Source organism: Brienomyrus brachyistius, unplaced genomic scaffold (assembly GCF_023856365.1).
Source record: "Brienomyrus brachyistius isolate T26 unplaced genomic scaffold, BBRACH_0.4 scaffold34, whole genome shotgun sequence".
Lineage (NCBI taxonomy): Eukaryota > Metazoa > Chordata > Actinopteri > Osteoglossiformes > Mormyridae > Brienomyrus > Brienomyrus brachyistius.
In genome coordinates, this window is record NW_026042309.1 from 1,340,265 (window position 1) to 1,361,287 (window position 21,023).

Consider the following 21,023-nt stretch of genomic DNA (forward strand, 5'->3'; position numbering starts at 1 on the left):
TTACTAATCTGCAGGATAGTAAGGGTCTTATAATAGTAAACGACATTGATATAGTAAATTAGTTCAATGATAGTTTTGCACGGGTATTCACTGTTGAGGACCTTAGTAATTTACCAGTTATTACCTATCCAGCATTGTCTATAGCTAATATATATATATAACTGAAGCAGATGTTTTGCAAAGCCTAGCTAAGCTCAAAATAAATAAATCACAGGGCCCTGATGGCATCTTACCTATAGTGTTAAAAGAGATGAGGGATATTATTTGCCGACCCTTAACTTTACTGTTTCAAAAATCCTTATCTGAAGGTGTGGTACCTTCTGATTGGAAGCACGCCTTCATAACGCATATTTTCAAAAAAGGGGATAGAAGTAATTTGTCTAACTATAGGCCAATCAGTCTAACTTGTATAACTGGTAAAGTTATGGAGGCTATAATCAAAGAGAAAATGGTAGATTACCTGGACTCCAATAACATTTTGCGGGATAGCCAGCATGGATTTAGGAGAGGTAGATCCTGTTTAACAAATCTGTTGGAGTTTTTTGAGGAAGCTACTCAGGAAGTTGATGATAAGAAGGCCTATGATGTCATCTACTTAGATTTCCAAAAGGCTTTTGATGTTGTCCCCCACAAGAGGCTCCTACTTAAACTCAAAGCGACAGGTATTTTAGGTACCGTAGCGACCTGGATTGATAACTGGTTAACAGATAGGAAACAGCGAGTAGTTATAAGAGGCACAATGTCACAGTGGGCTTGCGTTCATAGTGGGGTACCGCAGGGTTCGATTTTAGGACCACTATTGTTCCTAATTTACATAAATGATATGGATACCAATATATACAGTAAACTGGTGAAATTTGCAGATGACACCAAGGTGGGTGGTGTAGCAGATACTGAATTAGTGGCTCAGCAGCTACAGCGGGATCTTGATTTAATTAGTGACTGGGCCGATACCTGGCAGATGACATTTAACGTCGATAAATGTAAGGTACTCCATCTAGGGAGCAGAAATATAAAGTACAGGTATTTCATGGGTGTCACTGAAATAAAGGTAGCTGATCATGAGAAAGACCTTGGTGTATATGTTGATGCTTCCATGTCCCATTCTCGCCAGTGTGGGGAAGCAATAAAAAAGGCCAATAGGATGTTGGGGTATATCTCCAGGTGTGTGGAGTTTAAGTCAAGGGAGGTAATGCTAAGATTATACAATTCCTTGGTGAGACCTCACCTAGAATATTGTGTGCAGGTTTGGTCACCATATCTTAAAAAGGACATTGTGGCCTTAGAAAAGGTGCAGCGTAGGGCCACAAAAATGATTCCTGGTCTTAGAGGAATGTCATACGAGGAACGGTTACTTGAGCTAAATCTGTTCAGTCTCAAGCAAAGGAGACTGAGGGGGGACATGATCCAGGTATATAAGATTCTAACAGGTTTGGATGCTGTTCAACCAAATAGTTACTTCAGCATTAGTTTAAATACACGAACTCGTGGCCATAGGTGGAAATTAGCGGGAGAACATTTCAAGCTGGATTTAAGGAAGCACTTCTTTACACAGCGTGTAGTCAGAGTATGGAATAGCCTTCCTGATAATGTAGTGCAAGCTGAATCCTTGGGTTCCTTTAAATCAGAGCTAGATAAGATTTTAACGACTCTGAGCTATTAGTTTAGTTCTCCCCAAGCGAGCTTGATGGGCCGAATGGCCTCCTCTCGTTTGTATAGTTCTTATGTTCTTATGTTCTTATGTATAATGACAGACAGACAATATGTAAATCAATTTTGAAATCAGCCTATGGCTGGGCAATATTGTACAATAGTAAAGTTTTTTTCATAGGAAATGATATTGATAATTATCACGACATAATTTTATTCTACATTTTTACTTAAAATTCACATAATTGCGTTTAAAAAGGCAACGTGAAAATTGAGAAACGTGGAAATTGAATTGACTGCAAACTTAAATCTAAATTTAATAAATCATATATATGATATTTGAATGATGTGTGAATGTGCCCTGCGATGGGCTGGCCCCCCATCCTGGGTTGTTCCCTGCCTCGTGCCCATTGCTTCCGGGATAGGCTCCGGACCCCCCGCAACCCAGTAGGATAAGTGATTTGGAAAATGGATGGATGGATGGATGGATATATATGATATTTGATGTATACACAGGCCTATTGTGGACTCAGACGTCAATCCCTCGCACAGGCCTATAGAGGACTCAGATGTCGGTCCCTCACACGGGCCTATAGAGGACTCAGACGTCAGCCCCCCACACAGGCCTATAGAGGACTCAGACGTCGGCCCCCCACACAGGCCTATAGAGGACTCAGATGTCGGCCCCTCACACAGGCCTATAGAGGACTCAGACGTCAGCCCCCCACACTGGCCTATAGAGGACTCAGACGTCGGCCCCTCACACAGGCCTATAAAGGACTCAGACGTCAGCCCCTCACACAGGCCTATAGGGGATTCAGACGTCGGTCCCCTCACACAGGCCTATAAAGGACTCAGACGTCAGCCCCTCACACAGGCCTATAGAGGACTCAGACGTCGGCCCCTCACACGGGCCTATAGAGGACTCAGACGTCAGCCCCCACACAGGCCTATAGAGGACTCAGACGTCAGCCCCTCACACAGGCCTATAGAGGACTCAGACGTCAGCTCCTCACACAGGCCTATAGAGGACTCAGACGTCAGCCCCCCACACAGGCCTATAGAGGACTCAGACGTCAGCCCCTCACACAGGCCTATAGAGGACTCAGACGTCAGCCCCTCACACAGGCCTATAGAGGACTCAGACGTCAGCTCCTCACACAGGCCTATAGAGGACTCAGACGTCAGCCCCCCACACAGGCCTATAGAGGACTCAGACGTCAGCCCCTCACACAGGCCTATAGAGGACTCAGACGTCAGCCCCCACACAGGCCTATAGAGGACTCAGACGTCAGCCCCTCACACAGGCCTATAGAGGACTCAGACGTCGGCCCCTCACACGGGCCTATAGAGGACTCAGACGTCAGCCCCCCACACAGGCCTATAGAGGACTCAGACGTCAGCCCCTCACACAGGCCTATAGAGGACTCAGACGTCAGCTCCTCACACAGGCCTATAGAGGACTCAGACGTCAGCCCCCCACACAGGCCTATAGAGGACTCAGACGTCGGCCCCTCACACAGGCCTATAGAGGACTCAGACGTCAGCCCCCCACACAGGCCTATAGAGGACTCAGACGTCAGCCCCCCACACAGGCCTATAGAGGACTCAGACGTCAGCCCCTCACACGGGCCTATAGAGGACTCAGACGTCGGCCCCCCACACAGGCCTATAGAGGACTCAGACGTCGGCCCCCCACACAGGCCTATAGAGGACTCAGATGTCATTCCGCTGGATGCATTAGAGAACCAGAGCGTACCTCTGGCAGATACCTGGTGGCTGTGTGGTCAGGAGGGAGGATTGAGGCCTCCTCTCCCCAATAATTGTGGAGGCCTCTGCACTAGGGGGATGTTAGCTAGCCAGGTGGATATTTACTCTGACAAACAGCCCTCTAGGTCCCACAGGTTTGTTACGAGCTGCGAAGATGATCCCAGTGTGTATATAGATGCCATATGCCAGCCGAGGGGCATTCCAGAGAAATGTAAGGTGAGAAGTGTGATAGCTGCAGGGTTTGAATCAATATTAATTTGGCCTACTGTTAACAAAAATGTGGAATGGATACATTATTTGTACTATAATCAGCAGAGGTTTATCAACTATACTCAGGAGGCACTCGCATCTCTGGGGGAGCAGCTTCAGGCCACTAGTCTGATGGCATGACAGAACAGGATGGCCCTGGATTGGCTCCTGGCAGAAAAAGGGGGAGTGTGTGTGCTGTTCGGGGATCAGTGCTGTACATTTATTCCCAACAATACAGCCCTGGATGTTTCATTTACTGAGGGTATGAGAAAGTTGCAGGGGTTACAGGATGAGATGGCGAGAAATTCGGGACAACATGACGGGTTGTTTGACTGGTGCTATAATATGTGGGGTAGTTGGCAGTAAGCCCTTATGAAAGCACTCTGTGTGCGTGCTGTGTTCATTCTTGCTTTGCTACTAATCTTTTTTTGTGTAGTTCCTCTTGTTCGCTCCCTAGTGGGAAAAGCGCTGTCTCAGCAGGCGACTATAGCTGCAATGTTTAGAATGGTGGGAGGACCGTTTGGAGCGGCAACCTCCTGGACCAACACGGAAACGGATGGCGACATAGACACCTTGGATACGCTCCTGCCCATAGCTGAAGTTCGGCCGTACTGCCTGTGAATACTCCATGTTGGAAACGCTGCAGCCTGCCTGCCGCCCACGACACCTGGGACTTTCCTGCTCATGACAGAGTGCCTGTTATAGTAATCTACAGTGTTATCAGTTAACCTTTCAGTTATCTTTGCATTAGCCGTATATGTTTATGTAATGAGCTTGTGGTAGGTGATGTACTCCTGGTAGATTATGTATTCCTGATAATATATGCAATGTATCCTGGGGAGTTCATTGCTGTTGGTTGATTCTGAGTGTTGATAGTTTGTGAGCCATGTCAGCCATGGACCCCGAAGGGGGGCCGCGCCTGTGGCGGGCTGGGAGTGGAATTTCCCTAGATCTTAGGGTTTTAGCCCTCCCTCCTAGGCTGGATGGACAGAATTGTGTGTGGGACTCTTTAGAATCCCAAAGGGGGGAAATATATGGGATATTATTTAGCACTATACAATGTAGAATATAATCATTACGGTATTATTAAAAAGCATGCCAAATACCCGTGATGTAATCATTGCAATGTAATCATTATAATGTAATCAACACAATGTAATCAATTGAGTATGTATTTGCACCTTGTATTAGCCTCAAATGTTCTGTTAGCTACTTTATGTTAGCCCTGAATGTATGAATATCCACCTTTATTAGTGTTATGCCTTATCATTATGTTGAAGGACAAATATATTATCAACCCTCTAATTAGACAATGTGCAACAGACTCACCAAAAGTTCACGGCTGAGCATTTTTAAAAAACCAAGTGGAGATGGTCGCACCACCATTACGTTCGGCTGAGGGACCAAACAGTAAAAGAATTGATGGACAAACTTATCACCTAGGGGTGTGGATTGATGTAAAAAACAATGATTGTGAATGGTTGAAGGAATGATGATGCTTAAGTGACGAGATATTGTTAAATGATAAGAACTTGTATAAAAATAGGTATAAAACAGTACTGGACACACTTTAAGTGTCCGGCCTTGGTTGTAACTTAATTGTTGCAATAAAGACTGAATTTGGATCTACACCAGCGGCTTCTGACTTCTGATTTAGCAGGGAATGAAAAACCACAAAACTAACATTTTGCCTTTTTCCCCATCTGTAACTGTTATTATGTTATTATCATTTAGAACTGAATATCCATACTCCCTTTTAATCTCATGCATCTTTTTTATCATTCCCCAGACTTTACTAATGTCAGTTTCCCGTCCTACTGAATTACAGAAGGACCTCCAAAACTCCCTCTTTGCTCATTTAACTACCCTCCTTACGTTAGCCTGCAACTTTTTGTACTCAATCAAATTCTGAAAGTTGTGAGTACTTTTTAACATTGTAAAAGCTTTGTTCCGAGACTTAACTGCAGTATCACATTCCTTTGTTTACTATGAGATCTTTGGTTAGTCTGCTTTGCTGCCTCTAGAATTACTGCATCATGGTTAGATTTCTTTTGTCCGACATAAAGCCGGCCCTGCAAAACGTCACCTAACGTCACCAAGTCACATGGTACAAAAACCTACAAGACGATCGTGACAGATCGTGCAGCACGTGCAGAGAGCAAGTAAGATCGTGCAGCACCTTTCAGCCGGCGTAACTGTAAATGTCGCTACTATGTGCCCCTGGCTTATTTTGTAAATGTCTCGTAAATGTTCTTGTTTGTTTTGTTAATCTTAATGGTCACTGGTCAGCTATTACTTCTGTTGTAATTTAAAGCTTCAATAACAAAAATAATAAAAAAAACCTCTCAGCCGGCTGCACAAACTGGAACTGCCTCCGTGACACGACTTTGCCCTTATTGGCTGAACAATTTTAGTCACACGCATGACGTTTGTATCTCTGGAAGTTCCGATACGTTATCTGCTATTTCTCCCGAAAAGCCTGTAAAGAAGTAAAGTTTCAATAAATGCTCTAATAGTACACATAAGTTAATCATTTATTTATTGTTAGTTACTGTAATGTTGCGCTGCTTTATGTGTTTAATCGTCTAGTCTGTGAAGAAGGCATTCAAGAAAGAATTGCATTGTATTCTGTGCATGACAATAAAAACTTTGAATCCTTAAAATAAATGTATTTGATCTTTTTCCTGGCAGCTATCTTTTCACTGCTAGCACTTTGTATCAGGAGTTGGTTATTGTAGAAGAGGTAATGTGCATGCAGGTGATATTTGTATAGATGTATCTACACCCTTTTGGAAGTGCGGCCATCTCAGTCAGGTCTCGCACTACGAGGAGTAGAAGTTGTCTAGTTTGGCTGCTGTCAGTTTATATTACAAGTTTATATTACAGTTTATATTATTATATTACACTCCTGCAGCCGCCGGCAGATGGCGCTCCCCCTCACGTCAGCTGCAGTCAGACCTAAGTGAAGTCGAACGCACCCAATGGCTCCTCCCCATTCCCAATTATCAAAAAACCCACTAATTGAATGGGTCGCGTAATTATCGCTATGAATTCTGGGAGTCTGTGCAACTTCAAGACCGCAGCTCTCGTGTTAATTATAACAAGGAAGGAATATTATTCTATATTTTTAATGGCGACCGAATGATTGATTGATATAATGTAGTGTTTCATTCTATATCCTGTTTTGATAAGATATCGACATTTCGTAAACATTCGATATACAATTAAACCATAATTGGTCCGTCTTGTTTCTTTGTCACCCAGAAACTTTACAACTGTGTTGTGAGCGGATTTTCAGCGCTTATATGTTTTTAAACTTGTCTTAAAATTTTGTGGTACTTCTACGTTTCTGCGCTTTTGTAAATGTAGATCGTATGTTTCGTCATTTGATTAAAGCGTTTGAAGACTTTGCAGCGCGCTGACACCAATCGGCCACCGTAGCTTAGCAACCGAATCATAACAATTCTTTTCCGTTTAGAGTTTTCATTTGAACATTTAAAGCAGCTCAGACTTGCAGTTTATCAGCAAGAGAGAAGACGCGAAAGATGTCCATCGTGAAAACCACCGTGAATCTCCAGAGGATTGACTGGCTGCTGCCGAAAGGTGCAGTCAGTGTGCGGATCGCCCCGGAATACATCCCCGGTCCAGTTGGCCGAGGTAAGGATGGCAAAATGATGCCCAGACTAACTCAGCACTTAAAGAGTTAAAGTCAGAATATGCTTGACTAGTCTTCTTGAATCTTCTGTTCTATTATCTTGTTTTAGAAGTACATGTCTAAATAATAAAGTAGTTCACCTTTAGCTTTAATATACGGGAGTCTTTTTGCATGTCTACTGCATTATATAATGAAATCAGTAAAATCTGTGGCTGTGCTGTGTTTAAACATCAGAGAAAATCATCATGAAGTGGTAAAGTAACAGCTGAATATGTCCTAATATACGGTGTTTCCCCGAAAATAAGACAGGGTCTTATATTAATTTTTGCTCCAAATGACGCGTTACGGCTTATATTAAGGTAGTATTTTCCCAAGTATAACATGCTACAGTATATTTACCGGTATTCATGAAAAAAATCCACATTTATTCAAACACAGACATCATGTCATCTTCTAACAGTATCTTTCCATGTAAACAATTTGACGGTGAATTTATTCATGAACAAAATTCTGCTGTATACTGCATATGTTTATTCAAATATAGTCGTAATGTCATGTTCTTCTGGAACATCATCGTAAATCTCCAAGTTCCAAATTCCGTCCTGAATATCTCGCAACTCAATTTCCTGTAGAACCAGTGTCCCCAATCTCTCATGTTTAGCAATAACTCTGTCCTTAAATGAGCGCCTCTTGTCCATGTAGCCTTCTCGTAGTATAACCGCATCTCATTCTAGTTACCGTACAATCCATGGGACAATAACTAGGGCTTATATTACGAGCTTCTTGAAAAATCATGTTAGGGCTTATTTGCGGGGAAACGCGGTAGTAATCAGAAAAAGCATAAATCTTAGTTTGGTACCTTGAGAGTGAATAAATAATGCAACTTATGGAAAGTGTAAGATATGTAAAGGATTTGACTTAATAGTCAGTTGTTGATGCCAAGCATTTGGATTGAGTAGGCTGCTATATTTGATGCACATGAACCTTTCCAGTGTTGTTTTTCGCTGTTGTTCTGCGTATCAGGGAATCTGTGCACAAACTGGCTTGTTTTTATAGGTCAGGTTCCCCTGCTGAAACGCAGACGGCCCAAGTCAAGACCAGCGCATAAGTTTCCCAAGCGTGTGTTTCCTGTATCCAATAAAGACGGCAGAATTTTTCTTAGTGTGCAATACCGACTGCCAAGTGTGATATCTGTGATGGTTGTGATGTAGTGTTGTTGTACAGTGACATAATGTTTCATTTAAATTAAATATGCTGTCCCCTGTCTTTATAATCCCAAAGGACAAACCAGTTCCAGTGATGCTGGCCGTCGGAAGAAGTGCCGCACCAGGCCGCCGGCAGCCAGCTCCCTGACCACGTCTGCCTCTCCTGGATCTGCTGCCATCCCGGTGGCAACCAGCAGGGGTCAGCAGGGCACAGGCCGCCGTAGAAATACGGCGGGAGGCCGGTCAGGGCGAAGAAGGAGGTATGACCAACAGAAGGGGTTAGAGCCTAAGCCCAGCTCACCAACCTTCTCCTCCTCTTCATTTTTATTTCCGTCTTCAGCCCCCTCCCCTTTTGTTTCATCCCCATTTCTTTTTATGGGCTCCTCTGTTTTATTGCCACACTTAGTCACACCTGTTAGCCCAGCTCCACATCCATATTCAGCTCCAGGCCTGGTTCATCTGACCCCTCTGCTTCAGGCTCCAGCACAGGCTGTAGCCGCCTCATCTCACCTGGAAAAATTCTATTGGTTGTATAACTATTATGTAACAAAGTACTCTAAAATGACCTATGACGCCAAGTGCTTTACTGAGTACTGGTGTCAGGAGTTTTGGAACAGACATTTAAATGAAATTAACTTAGCGAAACAGGGGAAGAATGAGGATAATGAGGGTACTCATTCAACCAAGAGGCGTAGGATTGATGAAGATGAGTTCATCTTTCCTATTGATGCACTGGAGCAGCTAAGTACCATGCCCAGGGCTCAGGAGATGGGTGTGGAAATGGGCTATCAGTCAGATGCACATAGCTACATTTCCCTGTAGATTCAGCACATAATTACACAAGAGTTGTCATACATACTTAGGATAAGATAAAATACCATGTAGTTCTATAGCATAAGGTACTATAGGATAAGATTAAGATAGGATAAGGTTAAGATTGTATATAATAAGATAGGACAAGTTAAGATAGTCTTAACTTGTATGCCATTTTATGTTTTACAAAGACATGATAAATTACCATAAGTTTAGGATAAGATTATATAAGATAACATAGTATAAGAATAAGATAGGATTGCATAGCATAAGATAAGAAAGATAGGATAAGATAACATAGAATAAAATTAAGATAGGATAGGTTACGGTAAGCTTAAGATTGTATAACATAGGATTAGATTAATTATAAATAAAGCAGTCCTCCTTAGAGGGGGGGGTGGTGGAGGGAATATTAAAAAAATAAAAATAGGGTTAGTTAACATAAGGTAAAGATAAGATTGTATAACATAGGATTAGATTAATTATAAATAAAGCAGTCCTCCTTAGAGGGGGGGTGGTGGAGGGAATATTTAAGAAATAAAAATAGGATTAATTAAGATAAGATTGTATAACATAGGATTAGATTAATTATAAATAAAGCAGTCCTCCTCAGAGGGGGGGTGGTGGAGGGAATATTTAAGAAATAAAAATAGGATTAATTCAGAAGGTTAAGATAAGATTGTATAACATAGGATTAGATTAATTGTAAATAAAGCAGTCCTCCTCAGAGGGGGGTGGTGGAGGGAATATTTAAGAAATAAAAATAGGATTAATTCAGAAGGTTAAGATAAGATTGTATAACATAGGATTAGATTAATTGTAAATAAAGCAGTCCTCCTTAGAGGGGGGGTGGTGGAGGGAATATTTAAGAAATAAAAATAGGATTAATTAAGAAGGTTAAGATAAGATTGTATAACATAGGATTAGATTAATTATAAATAAAGCAGTCCTCCTTAGAGGGGGGGGTGGTGGAGGGAATATTTAAGAAATAAAAATAAGATTAATTAAGATAAGGTTAAGATAAGATTGTATAACATAGGATTAGATTAATTGTAAATAAAGCAGTCCTCCTTAGAGGGGGGGTGGTGGAGGGAATATTTAAGAAATAAAAATAGGATCAGTTAACATAAGGTAAAGATAAGATTGTATAACATAGGATTAGATTAATTATAAATAAAGCAGTCCTCCTTAGAGGGGGGGTGGTGGAGGGAATATTTAAGAAATAAAAATAGGATTAATTCAGAAGGTTAAGATAAGATTGTATAACATAGGGCTACAGTGAAGAAATCAAAAATTTCAAGGCAGCATGAAGGTAACGCACAATCAGGGATGTGCAATTTCTGAGGCATGTATTCAAAAAAAGTATTTTAATTGTGTTTTATGATTCATATTTGACTTAGTTCATGAAATAAAATGTTTTTTTCTACAGATCAGTGTTTTTGTATTTTGTAAAATACGAGAAATACTGTATGCATGGTAATGTCAGGTGTGCAAAATGTTTGTGCTAACAAAGGACACAGAGCCCCTAGAAGGGCACAGAGCCAGGCTGAGCACCACAGCGCTATCCAGCCCATGGCTGCCGATGGTCACATTCCACCAGAACCCCCCAACACTAACTCCCCAGGGAACTTCCAAGCAGCAGAGCAGATTCCAACAACCGAGGATCAAAGGAAAAGAAAAGATACTGGCAGGAAGAAGATGATCTTGTGGCCAAAGGTTAAAAATGTAGAAGTTTGGAGAACAAATGTGTTACAAATGAAATATTATTTGAAATGTGCTACAGCTTAATCATTCTATCATACATCTATCCATCCATTTTCCAAACCGCTAATCCTACTGCGTCGCGGGGGGTCCGGAGCCTATCCCGGAAGCAATGGGCACAAGGCAGGGAACAACCCAGGATGGGGGGGCCAGCCCATCGCAGGGCACACTCACACACCATTCACACCTACAGGCAATTTTTTAGCAACTCCAATTAGCCTCAGCATGTTTTTGGACTGTGGGGGGAAACCGGAGTACCCGGAGGAAACCCCACGACGACATGGGGAGAACATGCAAACTCCACACACATGTAATCCAGGCGGAGACTCGAACCTGGGTCCCAGAGGTGTAAGGCAACAGTGCTAACCACTGCACCACCATGCCGGCCCAAAAATTTAAACAAATTCATTTTAAAAAACTTTAATCTCAGAGCCAATTGCCATGTGCCCACAAATATTTCAATTATTAGTGTTTATGATTATAAATGCGGGCGGCATGGTGGTGCAGTGGTTAGCACTGTCGCCTCACACCTCTGGGACCCGGGTTCGAGTCTCCGCCTGGGTCACATGTGTGCGGAGTTTGCATGTTCTCCCCGTGTCGTCGTGGGGTTTCCTCCGGGTACTCCGGTTTCCCCCCACAGTCCAAAAACATGCTGAGGCTAATTGGAGTTGCTGAATTGCCCATAGGTGTGCATGTGTGAGTGAATGGTGTGTGAGTGTGCCCTGCGATGGGCTGGCCCCCCATCCTGGGTTGTTCCCTGCCTCGTGCCCATTGATTCCGGGATAGGCTCCGGACCCCCCGCGACCCAATAGGATAAGCGGTTTGGAAAATGGATGGATGGATGGATGGATTATAAATGCCGAATACATTCCTGGAGCCTTCGATTTAGCATACACAGTGCCCTCTACAGGATTCTGTCGAAACAGCATCTCTCAACCTCGTTCACAAGATTTGTGTCTTTTTCACAAAACGTTTTTCTTTGTAAATCCCAAAATCTTCCTATAAATGTATGTATGAATGCTTCTCGTCTTTTTCAGTCACACGAAGCCTTTATAAATGAGCTCCCCGATTAATCTGTTTACATGAAAACATCTTAATTGCGTTAAGGCATGTAAACGTAGCCACCTAACGAAAGGTGACCACGTGACTTAGCAGACTGCATGTTCCTCATCTCCTCTGTATGGACCATAGAGCTGTGTATCGGAGAGTCTGACAACACGCTACGTTTCAAGATACACGCATTACAATTCAGATCGCTGCTCTATTTTGCCATTCTTTTTAAAAAATCTGCTTTTAGGAAAACATGGCACATTATAGAGAGCACACCACCAAATGGATGAAATCTGAGTAAAAACATTTGATTTTTAACGCAATCAGAATAAAGGGGTCTGCATTTATCACTGTCCCTGTAACAATCCAGCATCGTAGCACTACAGCTATTTCGGATTCAGCCAACGAATAACGTTGCTAGTCAGCAGCCTTGTGCAAGCTACTGAAAATTACTAATTACCAATTACTGTATATAAAAGTAATTATAATAAGGGTGGGATTCGACCGTGTGTCTGCCTGGGGGGTCGCCGGCCAGGATCGCCAGCAGTTTGGACGTGTGGTTGGTGCGGCAATGTGCTGCATCAGCGTCTGCTCCCTCTGCCTGACCTGCCCTGTATAATTACATAATCAAGGAAAATAACAGTGGGCTAAAGGTTGCATAGTGATCACATTAACATCGCGTCGATGTTGAAATACATGGTGCAAACAAAAGTAGTGGAATTACACTGACGAGTTACTACCAACACTGCCAGGCAGCTAGGTTTGCTAATGCTAACGTTAGCAGCGCACCCATATGCTACTTCCTCTCGCAAGATAAGGCAGCGTTACTGTCACTGTGTAAATACAATGAGATCTCTTTGGAGCAAGCCTGTCGATACCATGTTAAGTGTAAAACCACAAGTAAAATACCTTAAAAATAATAGAAATATAGATGGTGCTGAACCATGGTGAACAGTGGAGTCATAACAGAGGCTGTGCGTTGTGTTCAGTCACCTTTCACTGTAAATCACACATGGCTTCACAATCTTTTGTGTCTGCTCTGAATCCCTCAGGGCTGGAGTGAAAACTCCATTCACACTAACATGGTGCCAAGTGGTATTGGGTAGACATGATTCTATCCTTTTTGGAAGTAATTTGTTTTACTGATTTAAATAAGTTTTAAAAAATTTCAAAATGTAAGGATAGCTCATTGTATCCAAAGGGATGTGCCAAGCTTGCAGTGTTGATGTGCTGCCACCTTCTGGGAAAACGATGAACTGATTTTCAGATTAAGAACATGTATGGTTTTCTGGTATCATTTGAGAACCGTTCATGCTGCGAACCTATGCTTATGGGTTAGGGTTAAGCTTGGGTCTAGAGCTCAGGGTACTTCCAGGCTTGGAGGCCAAGGGTAAGGTCTCTCTTTCCCCATGTAAGCATTTAATGATGATCCAGCACCAGGGCTTGGGTAAGTCACCACGAGTTGGGAGCCTCATTCCCCAGGTAAAGGATGAACGATGTCCATCCAGCCCAGGGATTCTGGTGAACCTCTCCTTACGCTGGAAGCCTCCTCCCTCAGGTAAGGGTTTAAGAATCTCGCGGTACTTCCATTGAGCCTTGGGGTTCTGGAGAAAAATCCCAGGGCCATCCAACTGTAGCAGTGTGGAATTTTGCGGGTAGGACTTGTTGATTATTTCCGGTAAGTGTGTGTGGGGACCCCTAGTGTGTGGAGGCGTCATTGGCGTTTCCCGGTCCGGTAACTCCCCTTCCGCACCGCACTGGTCTGCCACGGTACGCTGGCATGCTGGCTGAGGTTCACACTTATTCTGTGTCTTGGTGGGAGGTTTTGCTGTTTTAATTAGCGTTAATCCTCTGCTTGATTTAAATGGCTAATGGTAATATTTTATATTGCAGTGTTTCTCTTGTGTCTGTGTTGCAGCTCCAGTGGTTGCAAGTTATTCTGGTGACTAGGCCTATAGCTACTTGTCAGTTGCTTTACTTGATGTGTTTTAATTGTAGTTACGGTTGTTGCCAGGATTACAGTTTCAGTTGCTCGTCAGCTTCAGTTTATAACCTCTTCCAGCAGGTTTGTCAGACAATAATAGTTTGAACCTGCACTGTGGCTGCTGTGTTTCCTACGTCAGTTTTTCTTTTCCGTCAGTCTTGTCTTGTCCTCAGCCGGTCCGATGTCGCCCAACAACTGCTGCTTGAAGCTCCTGATCCTCGGTGGGACATCGGCGATGTGCTGGGAGCCTTGGAACGTGCTAAGGATCGTCGCACCTTTTCCTGCATTTGGAGCTGTTTCATTCCCTAGTTCTGCAACTTAACAGACTTTGGGCCGCCCTTTCTTTCTGTATGGGACTGATACAGAGGGACAGCCTGTATTCTGCTACTCATTGTTTGCACTCTTCATAGTTTTCAACACTCAGATTCTTGGTTAGATTGGGGTATTTTCTGGGAGACTGTGAGCAGTGGCTGCCTCGATTGATCTGGCTGACTAAGATTTGATTGGTCTGGGGTGGTGGTGTTCACACTTTCACCTTGTGCAGTATATTTGTGTGGGGATCAGTGTGGTGGAGCACAGGTGTGTGTGTGCGTGTGTATGTGTGTGTGTGTGTGTGTGTATGTGTGTGTGTGTGTGTGTTAGTTTAAGGGACTCTATTCCCCCTTTTGATCAACTTCCCCGGACACCTGTCTCCTGCTTGAGTTTAGTCAGCCAGTGGCCAAAGGCTGGTTGCTGGTTTATTTTTTAAGGTTGTTGATGCTAAAGCGCTTGTCTTGTTTCTTTGTTTTATATTTTCAACAACCTGTTAATAGTACAAACACGTCTCTAGCTCCATTCGGTAAATGAACTTGTGTGCTCTTAATTTAGAGTAATTTTTCCTGTGGTGAAATACCCCAGGTGGCGTAGTCGTGTCCTTGTACTACTGACCGCTCTCTGCCACAAACACTTTACCCTAAACCTAAGCCTAATCCTAACCCTAACCATAGCCCCAAACGTCATGTCCTGCCACCTCCCTGACGTGGCTCTAATAAGCCATGCCTGCTGCTCGTTGGTCTCGCGTCTCGTTCCATCCCTCATGTTAAACACTCCCAGCTACCTCCAGTCTGTTCCCTTGTTATTCCTGTATAAGTGCTTCCTGGCCCTGTGTTCCCCATTGATGTGGTGCCCTCCATGTTGCTCGTTCCCTAGCCTCCCATCTTGATCCCAGTAAATCCCAGTTTATTGTCTGACAACACCTGCTCCCAGAGTCGTTCATCCTGGCACCCAACAGACTGAAGGAACTCGACAAGCCCCAGTAGGTTCCCCAGGTCCCTACAGCCGATCACTGCTGCTTGTGTCAAGCATACCTAATGTCGCTGGTTCAGGCCGCAGTACATCTTTCCCCAGAGAGAATGACCCATCTCTGACGGAGGGCATAGCCGCCCTCTCCCCGGACTCCCAAGTGGAGGGTGTGACAGCTATAGCGGAGATCCTCAGGGCCCTCTGGAATGGAGTGAGTGTGCTGAACCCCGCAGAGGTGGGGTGCTCTGGAGAAAAGGAGCCCGCCGTCTCCATGTCGTTTGCCATAGGGCGACCTGCGTCCTCATTGTCACTTGAAGTCTGACGATGATGCTTCTCTGGGATTTACTGTGATCCCCCTGTTCGCCAAAACATGCTCCCCAAAGCTCTCCAGCACAGAAGAACAGGCTTCACTCCTAGTTCTATGGTTGTCAGAGTGCTGGACCACAGTAGAGGTCGGACTTTGCTTCAACATGGTTTTATTGGAAGTCTGCACACAATACAGATGTTTCCTACCGTCCTTCGTTCCAATTAAATGTGGAAACGTTTTGTCAGCTGGCTGGACAAGACCCTACTGCCTCTTTTAATAGTACACATAGTAGTGAGCAGTGGTGACGTAATGGTTAGGGAAGCGCACTCGTGATTGAAAGACACTGCATCTACAGCATATGGCCCAGGAGAGCCGGCCGTTGCAGTCGTTACATCCGCACTTAAGGCTCCCGGCCCAGAGGGCCGCTCAGGCCGCACCCACAGTGTCCAACACAGGTGAGGCTTGGTTGCCTCTAGGCTTCTCATAGAATCTGACACGGTTCCCTGGTAACCAGCCGACACCTGCCACACTGCTCCATAATGTCAGGCCAGCGTCCACCTCTCTGTCCCCTGATGCCTGGCCAGCACCCACCTCAATGTCCCCAGACGTCCAGCCGGTGCCCACCTCATCTCCTGACGGCCTGCTGGTGCCCACTTTCTATCCTGACGTCCCATGGGCACATGCCTGCAGGCTGCCACCAGCCCAGAGAAGATGGATCCAGAGGATGTCCTGCTAGAGTGCCCTGGGTCCTGATACGTGGGTCCCTCCTTCATCCCAGACTCCGGTTACTCTGGTCCCAGTTTCTGGTCACCAGTATCAACAGGAGCCCAAGAAAGCGGCAGGCAGAATGTCTGTCTCCCAGAGAGGGTTTGCCAGTATCTGCTCTTGCCCTGTATGTCCCTTGTCATCTTCATGTTCCTCTCCTGTTGTCTCCTTGCTGCTCTACTGCTCTGCGGTTCTCTCATCGCCCACCAACCGCTCATGTCCTCCTGCCCTGCTGGCCCTCCCAGACCCTCTGGTCCTGTGATTCGGCAGAGTTCAGCCTCACCTGGAAAGGGGCCTAGGAGGGTCCCCCCCCCCGAAGACTTCCCGATATACACTTCGATTCTCCTGGAGTAATTCAATTTGGAGTCGCAGGCTGCCCAAAATTTAATTCCATATCTGCCCGGTTTTCGGAGCATATGCTGTCAAAATGGGCAGCAGACTGCAACAGCAGACGGAGAGAATACTTATCCGATGCCAAATACAGGAATCAGATATAAACGTTATACATTTTTCATAGCACTTTACAATATTATTCATTACTGATTTAATAACACAGTCACTACTCAGGTACAAATCGTGAGTAAATATAGTAACTAAAATAAATGATCCATTATGATTCATTGAACACGAACATGAAATTAATACTCACTACATACGTATTGGCAACATGTTCGTAAAAATATGATTTTTGATAAACTGTAAACTTTGATAAACTGTTGTGACAATGTAGATCGATGTGAAGCAGTAATAAAGAAGATATTAGTTACCCATGAACAGAACCCGGTGTGACAATGGTGATATGCATCAGCAGAATGATGTTTCCCAGAGCTCTCATACTTTGCAGATCGCCACCATCTTGTCGCTGGATTTCCTGAGTGCTCTGGACTGACGATCGTCAGAGCAGATAACCAGCAACACGTCACAAAAGCTTTGTTTGGGCATCGTTGCTGGAAAAATCACCGGTCTCATTTTCGCACTTCATAAACTTTTGATTGATTCTTAATTGGATTTGAAAACCTCAGCCAATATTAAAAGCCCTTGCTGTTATTTCTTTCTAGTCCTTGATGAATTTCCTTCTTACCTCCAGGTTGCTCATGTTGATTTTTCCATTGATCTTGGAATAAAAAGTTGGACAGGATATCTTTGGCTTGCCGAATGCAGAGCCTGGTTGGCCGCAGAGAGGTTTTCATTGAGTACTGTGCTGTAATCCTGCCTGGACCATGTCCGTCCAGTGCTTTTCACTACCAGCACATCTGCACATCTTTGGTAATATCAGTCTCTTCCTCTGCGAATTCCACTTCCGAAACCTCAACAGAAGTCTCACACCTACTTCAGTACTGTCCCTTTCTGTACTACTGCTTTCCAATTCCTGCAATACGAGATCTGCTGCTTCTTCAGGTGTATCGCTCCATGTCTCTTACAGAGCAGCACCTCAGATCATCCTCAGGTTTGGCACCAGTATCATAGATAATGCGAACCTTCATATAAGTAAGAGGTAATATTTTGCTCAGTATCAGTTCAAGTTCAAATACTTCAGGTTTTTTATTTGACAAAACACATAAAATAGTCGTGCAAAGTCATTGATTTATTTTTAAAACTATTGCACTGTGATACATTTAACATCATTTTTTCTGTTCTGCCAAATCTCTTATTGACAGCTTAGTGATTTTCCAACGGCTTGTGGTGTCACATGGTGGTCGAAAATGATATTACAGGCTTTTGTTGAAATTCCTTAAAATTCATCTGGAATGTATTGATTTATGCTGTAATTAATGATGCAAATTAACACAAATGGGGCCATTTTGACCCAAAACAGCTAGTTGGAGGGTAGCAATCCTCCAGATTTTAAAGGTCAAGATAATAAAACCTGGAAAATCGCAAAGGACTGGAGCAAAATAATAACAGTGAAAGCTGTCAGAAACAGGCAGGAAACTCTGCATGGATGTTTTTGAAGAGGTAGACGGGTCCAGTTGGCTGTATTAGTCAGTCTGCTAAGAAACACAGTGCCAACAAGCCCATGGCCCCTTTTCATGTAAAACTTCGTACAGGAGGCTGTTTGTGCAGTTTAGTGCCTTTGTTAGCCTCGGCTCCTGTAAATCATATAAGCACACCCACCACACCCCCAGGAGCATTCCGCGTGCCCCCACCGGCCAACCTGCCTGTCCCCCCCAACCCACAGACCGTCTGTAGTTCTGAAATCTATCCACATGGCTGCTGACCAAGTCTAAGGTAAAATTCCATAAATGAAATATTCAGTAAAATACAATTTTTCCCCTAATCTGGGAGACAGTGCAGAATTATTGGAGTCGGTCCTAACTCTGTCTTCAATATGTACCCAGCAGGCACCTAGGACTCGTATCTCCCTCTGAGAATTTCTTCTAATAAGAACATAAGAACATAAGAACTATACAAACGAGAGGAGGCCATTCGGCCCATCAAGCTCGCTTGGGGAGAACTAAACTAATAGCTCAGAGTCGTTAAAATCTTATCTAGCTCTGATTTAAAGGAACTCAAGGATTCAGCTTGCACTACATTATCAGGAAGGCTATTCCATACTCTGACTACACGCTGTGTAAAGAAGTGTTTCCTTAAATCCAGCTTGAAATGTTCTCCCGCTAATTTCCACCTATGGCCACGAGTTCGTGTATTTAAACTAATGCTGAAGTAACTATTTGGTTGAACAGCATCCAAACCTGTTAGAATCTTATATACCTGGATCATGTCCCCCCTCAGTCTCCTTTGCTTGAGACTGAACAGATTTAGCTCAAGTAACTGTTCCTCGTATGACATTCCTCTAAGACCAGGAATCATTTTTGTGGCCCTACGCTGCACCTTTTCTAAGGCCACAATGTCCTTTTTAAGATATGGTGACCAAACCTGCACACAATATTCTAGGTGAGGTCTCACCAAGGAATTGTATAATCTTAGCATTACCTCCCTTGACTTAAACTCCACACACCTGGAGATATACCCCAACATCCTATTGGCCTTTTTTATTGCTTCCCCACACTGGCGAGAATGGGGCATGGAAGCATCAACATACACACCAAGGTCTTTCTCATGATCAGCTACCTTTATTTCAGTGACACCCATGAAATACCTGTACTTTATATTTCTGCTCCCTAGATAAGATAAGATAAGATAAGATAAGAAAAAACTTTATTTATCCCGAGGGAAATTCTTTTGTCCTTTACATGCTCAGTGCAACAATAGGAGTAAAGGTAAGGTGAAGAAAATAATAGTGCAAAATAGCTATGAGTGATACTGTATTGTAAATACACATAAATACTCATACTCTGTAGAAAGTTAAAAAAGAAAAAAAAAACTATAACTAAGCTATAACAAACATAATAAAATAACAGATTATTAGTGCATGTTTAATGAAAAGTGACTAAGTGTTTGATGGAGTACCTTACATTTATCGACGTTAAATTTCATCTGCCAGGTATCGGCCCAGTCACTAATTAAATCAAGATCCCGCTGTAGCTGCTGAGCCACTAATTCAGTATCTGCTACACCACCCACCTTGGTGTCATCTGCAAATTTCACCAGTTTACTGTATATATTGGTATCCATATCATTTATGTAAATTAGGAACAATAGTGGTCCTAAAATCGAACCCTGCGGTACCCCACTATGAACGCAAGCCCACTGCGACATTGTGCCTCTTATAACTACTCGCTGTTTCCTATCTGTTAACCAGTTATCAATCCAGGTCGCTACGGTACCTAAAATACCTGTCGCTTTGAGTTTAAGTAGGAGCCTCTTGTGGGGGACAACATCAAAAGCCTTTTGGAAATCTAAGTAGATGACATCATAGGCCTTCTTATCATCAACTTCCTGAGTAGCTTCCTCAAAAAACTCCAACAGATTTGTTAAACAGGATCTACCTCTCCTAAATCCATGCTGGCTATCCCGCAAAATGTTATTGGAGTCCAGGTAATCTACCATTTTCTCTTTGATTATAGCCTCCATAACTTTACCATTTATACAAGTTAGACTGATTGGCCTATAGTTAGACAAATTACTTCTATCCCCTTTTTTGAAAATAGGCGTTATGAAGGCGTGCTTCCAATCAGAAGGTACCACACCTTCAGATAAGGATTTTTGAAACAGTAAAGTTAAGGGTCGGCAAATAATATCCCTCATCTCTTTTAACACTATAGGTAAGATGCCATCAGGGCCCTGTGATTTATTTATTTTGAGCTTAGCTAGGCTTTGCAAAACATCTGCTTCAGTTATATATATATTAGCTATAGACAATGCTGGATAGGTAATAACTGGTAAATTACTAAGGTCCTCAACAGTGAATACCCGTGCAAAACTATCATTGAACTCATTTACTATATCAATGTCGTTTACTATTATAAGACCCTTACTATCCTGCAGATTAGTAATTTCAGGTTTTAGAGCTCTTTTAGAGTTAAAATACTGGAAGAAACTTTTAACGTCATCCTTAGCTTCCAATGCAACCATCCTTTCGACATTTCTTTTAGCTCGTCTAATATCATTTTTTAACTCAGCCTGTAGACT

General features: G+C 43.3%; 3 protein-coding genes across 3 annotated transcripts in view; 1 reads left to right on the top strand and 2 right to left on the bottom strand.

Moving 5' to 3' along the window:
- LOC125721543 (NLR family CARD domain-containing protein 3-like) overlaps positions 1-21,023 on the bottom strand; it is a 349,177-nt gene that overhangs the window by 148,872 nt on the left and 179,282 nt on the right. The gene's annotated exons all lie outside the window — the stretch shown is intronic.
- LOC125721558 (uncharacterized) overlaps positions 1-21,023 on the bottom strand; it is a 145,200-nt gene that overhangs the window by 103,736 nt on the left and 20,441 nt on the right. The gene's annotated exons all lie outside the window — the stretch shown is intronic.
- On the top strand, positions 6,665-9,748 carry LOC125721554 (uncharacterized). Its single transcript, XM_048997525.1, has 2 exons — positions 6,665-7,326; positions 8,606-9,748. Exons 1-2 carry the CDS (start codon positions 7,215-7,217, stop codon positions 9,349-9,351), a joined length of 858 nt encoding a protein of 285 aa, XP_048853482.1. The 5' UTR covers positions 6,665-7,214; the 3' UTR covers positions 9,352-9,748.